Raw genomic sequence first — 6120 nt, 5'->3', positions numbered from 1 at the left:
TCTGGGGCTGTTTTTCATGGTTTGGGCTAATAAGCCTCTATCTTTGAAATAAGGGAAATCTTAATGTTACAGCATAGAGTGATATATTAGAAAATAGTGTGCTGCTAACTTTGTGTCAACAGTTTGGGTTTGTTCCTTTCCTGTTATAAAAAGACAAAGCCAGGTCCACAAAGAAATGGTTTTCCCAGTTCAGTGTGGAAGAACTTGACTTTGCCTGCACAGCACAGACAGGACCTCAACCCCATCTGACACCTTTGGGATGAACTGGACTGTGAGGGAGGCTTTATCCACAAACATCTTGTGGCTGAATGGGAGCAAATGCCAGCAGCCAGATCCACATACCTTTGGCCATGTAGTCTGTATTTACACCGTATGTGTGTCAATTCAAGAAACATCGACAAACATTATCAACGGATCAGATTACTTTTTGTTAAATGGACACACTGCTACCACTGTTGTACCCCTGAGCTGTTCAGTTGGGGAAAAAAACCCATATTTGTATCCGGCAACTTCCGTGTGTTTGTGTACAATTGTAGCCCTCCCTCTGCAGCTCTGTCCTTACGCTGTTAGTGTAAATACGACTCCACTGCAGTTGATTTGCCTTGCTAAATAAGGGTTTGAAAGCCTGGGAGTGTCAGTTGTTAAACAGGGACTCACCCTCACAACGTCTGCCTGACTAAAACTTTCTGTTTAAGCCAGCTGACACACCCTGGATGTGTTATACAGCATGTACATGCAGGCCTGAGTGTGTATGTGTGTGTGTGTGTGTGTACCCCGTCATCCTGGGCTGAGTTGAACTGTACAGGTCCCATGGTGTGTCTCCAGTTTTTGACGACTGACGCATTGTCTGCCTCGTGGCCATTCTCCATCCTGGAATGGCCGGAAGTTACAGGAGCCTGGAGGACCCAAAGCACAGTTTGTTTAGTTTAATTTGCCGCTACTTATATCTACTTCTTGGCTGGATTCGTCTGTTGGACATCACAAACAAACTGCTTTCCACTGATCCCCATGTAGGGAAGGTCTTTACCTCAGGCAGGTTCCATTCAGACTTGGAGCCGTCTCTTAGATAGTAGTAGGTCTGCCCTCGATCATCCACAGACTTGATCCACTGTTAAAAAACATTTTTTAGTTAAATATGATTCAAAATTCCTGTTACTTCCCAAATAAGAAGTTGGAAGTAGTTCCAATGACTTAAATCTACAATAGAGTTCCTCCCCTATACAGTATATTTATGTATATTATATAAATATTTTAATATTTTGGAATTAAAAGAATACCCTATAGCAATAGTAAGGATAAGACAATGGGACACAGAGGAAATGTTGCACAGTGAGGCTATACTACTATTTTAGTATTATTTGTGCTCCCTGTGTGATCATTCAGCATTATTCTACATTGTAAAGGCATCAGCATGCTTCAGACGAAGTGCTTGTCAGTTGGCCCAGCGTCGTCTGAAAGCCCCTTCACCCACACCTTTCCAATGTCTGAATTGGGGGGCAGTTTTTGTAACTTTCCAAAACCAATAATTAAACTTTTATGCCCACTTCACTCAGTGACTGGAAAGGTGCGTGTGTGGTAAGTGAGAAAGTCTTTTCTCCCTAGCTGCCTTCTCAGGCACGCCAGCGTTATGATTTCATGTGTAGGAGTGTTAGTCTAAATATTGGTCAAAACTTTACTTTATCTAATATGTCATAATGTCTCAAAATATCTCAATATCTCTAACATTAGATGCACATTCATGGTTCCCAGACTTTGCCGATCCTGTAGCATCATCACGAGGTTGACATTTATGCTTTTGAGTGTATGAGCTACTGTATGGATTCCATGGAATAAATTATCATTACCATAACCAAATGTGTTTACTGCTACTGAGCAATTGCTTCATTGTTGATCACAGTCAGGCTGGAGATGTTAAAATCACACTGGACTGCTCCTTACGATCCACTGTGTCAGATCTCTATTCATTTATTTTTCTTATAGACTTATTGGCATTTAATTTCATTTATTCTATTCTATAATCGTCACTTTATTATTTTCTGTTGTCCTATTTCACGTCTCTCTATCTAACAAGCTAAACAAGACAAACAATTGTAGCTGCTAAACATTGACATACTGGCATCATGACTGTGAGGATGTTAGTATGCTGACTTTAGCATTTATCAGAACCGCTGTGTCTAAGTATAACCTCACAAAGGTGCAAGCATGGCTGTAGAGTCTTTCATTCTTCACACTACTTCCGTCACTTTTCTTATGTAAAATAAGAACAACATACAACAGCATGAATGCCTTTGAGGGAAGACTGTGAGCCCCACCAAACTAGTTCATCTCAAACATACCCAGGCCTCAAGACTAAAGAGAGCCACTCGCAATCAACCTAACAAAGACCCTATAATACTTTCTGCAATCAAACATCATGCTTCAAACAAAGTGCTTGTCATTGTCAATGTCTATGTTTGAAGCAATAACTTAATACTAAAATTAACAATTTGTCTTTTGCAGGCAAATAAAGGCTATCTTAACTGTATTTAGGACCTTTATGGACTAAACTTCCATCTTCCTCCATGTCCCCTGTTGTTATCAGTCAGTCCCTGGAGCTACCTGCTCTGGAGAGTGTTCACTGGTGAACACCCAGGTCCCATGAGAATCCACATTGAGGTTCCAACCAGCTGGAGTACTGCGGTCCAGGTTGGCCCTCGGGATGACGGTCCTGCTAACATGACTGAGTGTGTACTCTTTAGGGAGGGTTGGAGGGCCCGTGGCATGAAGATCCTCATAGCCTTCCGGTGGATCAGCAGCTGGGTAATCCTCCGGGGGATAGTCCTCCTCAGGTAGAGGGGGCTGGGGATGGAAACACGGTGGAAACACGGTGTACATTAATACAAATACAGGTAAAATATAAAGCAGTTTATTGTTTCCCAACCTTTCTGGCTTGTGGCCCTTTGTAGCCAAAACATCTGGCTGAGGGTTAGATAAGTTAGAAGAGCAGCTGTAAGGTAAATAGAAAGCTACAGCTAGCAGCTAGTTTCGCACAAAGATGGTTGCTGGCTCTGTCCAGAGGTAATAAAGTCTAACTACCAGCAAATCTAAAGCTCTCTACTTAACACAGCGTATCTCACAGTTTAATCTGTACAATATTCAAAGTGTAGAAATGGTTTATATTGGTCTAGTCCTCTAGCGCGTAAGAAGTGCTGGTACAAGGATTTCGTTACCTACTGGACAGTCAAGCAAGCTGTTTCTCCCGGTTTCAGACTTCATGCTGAGCTTAATTAACTGGAAGCTTCATATTCAACAAGCTGTCATGAGAGTGATATTGATATTCTCATCTAGGCCTTAGCAGGAAAGTGAATAAGCATATTTCCAAAAAATTTTAAACTTGTCCTTTAATCATTACTTGGTTCCCCACCTCAAGGTTTGGGAACAGTTGCAGTAATTACTGTAATAGGACTGGCACTGGTCATTGCCTTAGTTCATGTTTTTGTGTTGAAATGTTGCTACATCTCACTAAATAATGTCAGCTGAATCATTTCCCTCTGTGACCCTCATTCAGAGCTCAATGACTTTGCCATGACTTAGACAAATAGGTTTCCGCAGCCTCAAAGTATTATTCTTTCTTGGCCCATTAATGTTGTTTTCTAGCTCAAAAAAGCCAGTATGGGGCAGAAACAGGGTCACTTTTTGCTTGTGTGAGATAATTTGCTTCAACATATTCCTATGAAGTGAAGCATTTGGACATTTCCTGATATGTCTTGAATCCTCCAAAGACTTTGATTGTCTTGAACACTTGAATTAATTCAAAATGAGGACAAATGTATATGTTCTTTTAAAGTTAGGGACACTACTGTTGGGGACATTCTGCACTGGTGCTGTGGGCTTTCCTAATGAAAATGAGTCCTGTCTGCTATGTAGGTGCAGGAGATTTAATTCCATTAAAAGCAGACTGTATTTACAGCTTTCCCCTGGGTGAAGCTAAAACAGGAGAAAGAGAGAAGCTAAGTAGAGCAGCCAGGCTGTCCTTACCGGCCCGTCCTCGTGAAACCTGTGCACACTCATTGGCTCCATCAGAGGGGGATACGGGCTCAGCTGCTCTGGAGGCTCCCAGGACGTCTCCCCAGACATCGGGTTGTAGAAGTAGGGGCGACCGCTACTCTCATCAACCAACTGCTCCCAGTCTGAGGTCCACGCAGGGGGGGAGGCGGTGGACGGAGAAAGGGCAGGAGACTGAGGAGGTGAGGGGGAACAAGGCTCCTCAGCGGGGAACCGCTCAGGGTCCGTGGGGGAGTCTAGAAAGGGGTTATCCCAGGTGGTGCGCCCCGTAGTGGGGTGGTAGTAGTACTCCTGTCCACTTTCTTCGTCAACATGCACCTCCCATCCCTCTTGGTCAAGGTAGGAAGGAGAGTAGGACGAAGGGGCTGAGGGGGGAGACTCAGAGATGCTTTTGCGAAGTTGTGCTACATTGACGTACACGGCTGACCGGAGACTTTGATTCTCCACCTGTGAAGAGGGCAAAAACGGGAGATGTAGAAACTCAAGTACATCTACAGAGTGCTTCTACAGAACAAGGACTGAAGTTAATGTAGGAACAGTGTGTGTGGGCTTTGACATTTTATAAAAAAGTAAAACAAATGACATTTTTAAACAATATAATAAGTTGTGTCTAGCACCTGCCTTCAGCCCACTGTTCTTAGTATAGCGCTCAGTAAGTCAGGCTTCCGGATCTTAAAGAGCACAGGAAGTAGCCTACAGCAGAAAAACACACACACCACAGAGACGTTCCTCCCAAAACAATGATCACTACCTAATTCTAGTATCATTTATTGAGCACAAAAACACCCAAGCACACAAAAAACCTGTCAGTTTATGCCTGCATTAGTCAATGTGCCATTCTGTGGTGTGTTACCATACTACCGTATCAGAGACAGCAGCTGACCACAGGCTAGTTGCAGAGGACTAAAAAGTAGGTTAAACTTCACCACCAGGCATGATCTGCCACAAAGCAGGGCAAGATCATGCCTGGTGGTGCCTAATGAATAAAGTCTAATGAATAAAAAGTCTTCATCACTCTAAAACAAACTGCATTTTCAGTTTCTCTCTATTAGAGAGCTGTCATAACTTGAAATGTCATGTACAGAGCTCCACATGATTCAACTGGCTGGCAGAACATATGCAAATAGGCACGAACACCCAAACTAATTTGTTTACAGAATGACAATTGGAGTGAAACTGAGATGTGATGAAAGGTTGCCTCTGTCTTCAGAACACTAAAACTGTGATGCAATGAAAAGTGGCACAGTTACACTTGAAATGACCCCTGCTAAAATAAAAACAATGTCATCTTTCTTCAAGTTGTTTCTCACCTGTGCTCCACCGAGGCCTTTATTCCTGACCGTAAGTCTCCTGGGATCTAACACCTTGCATCGTCTTTTAAACGCCATCATGATGGCACAAATACAAAGAGAGGCTGCTGTCTCTCTCAGAGTACACTGCCTCTTGTCTTTCAGCTAGCCTCATAGTCTATATTTACCAAGACCTGAGATCTGCGTGTATATGTGCTGCATCTGTTCATCACTGTGCTAAATGTGCAGCGCTATAAAGAAGAAAAATTTCAGAGAAGCCAACACTTAAGATGTTAAATGTTATCCTACTTTATGCTTCTACTACTCTATTTGACAAAAGTGCAGTGCACAAAAACCTTTTTATCAAGTCATTTGAGTGCGTAATTGAGTTCCTTAAGTCTTATTTTCTTTTAAAAATAAGTATTTTCAACAGTATACCCTCTTTTTTTTTTTTTTAAATAATTTTGCTCAAACCTGCCTTTCTTAAATTGTTATGGTGGTAATGTAGAACATGTAATGGAGTAAAGAAAATAAATAAATAAAAATAAAATAAAATAAAATAAAAAATATAAAAGTGAATAAAATAAAATGATCAATTTCATGATCAACTGTGCGTTTGTTAGCTGCCTATTCAGTGTTATCAATTAGCTGACATTGCTTCATCATTGATCTCAATATAACCATGAGGCAATCAATGCGGACAACCAGACAACTGACCCCGAAACAGATTGATTCCACAACACCCAGAAGCAGACAGAGGAAATGAAAGAGCTGCATCAATAATGTC

General features: G+C 41.9%; 1 protein-coding gene across 2 annotated transcripts in view; it reads right to left on the bottom strand.

Moving 5' to 3' along the window:
- arhgap27 (Rho GTPase activating protein 27) overlaps nt 1-6120 on the bottom strand; it is a 23128-nt gene that overhangs the window by 7282 nt on the left and 9726 nt on the right. For both annotated transcript variants that reach the window (XM_035670930.1, XM_035670939.1), the window contains exons 3-6: nt 4018-4491; nt 2599-2838; nt 1028-1108; nt 774-896 (exon numbers count right to left, since the gene is read on the bottom strand). In XM_035670930.1, the coding sequence (XP_035526823.1) occupies nt 774-896; nt 1028-1108; nt 2599-2838; nt 4018-4491 (918 nt within the window). The remainder of the gene's footprint in view (nt 1-773; nt 897-1027; nt 1109-2598; nt 2839-4017; nt 4492-6120) is intronic.

This window comes from Morone saxatilis, unplaced genomic scaffold (assembly GCF_004916995.1).
Source record: "Morone saxatilis isolate NCDOM2014 unplaced genomic scaffold, NCSU_SB_2.0 Contig1, whole genome shotgun sequence".
Taxonomy (NCBI): Eukaryota; Metazoa; Chordata; class Actinopteri; family Moronidae; genus Morone; species Morone saxatilis.
This window is presented reverse-complemented; position numbering and strand designations above follow the sequence as displayed.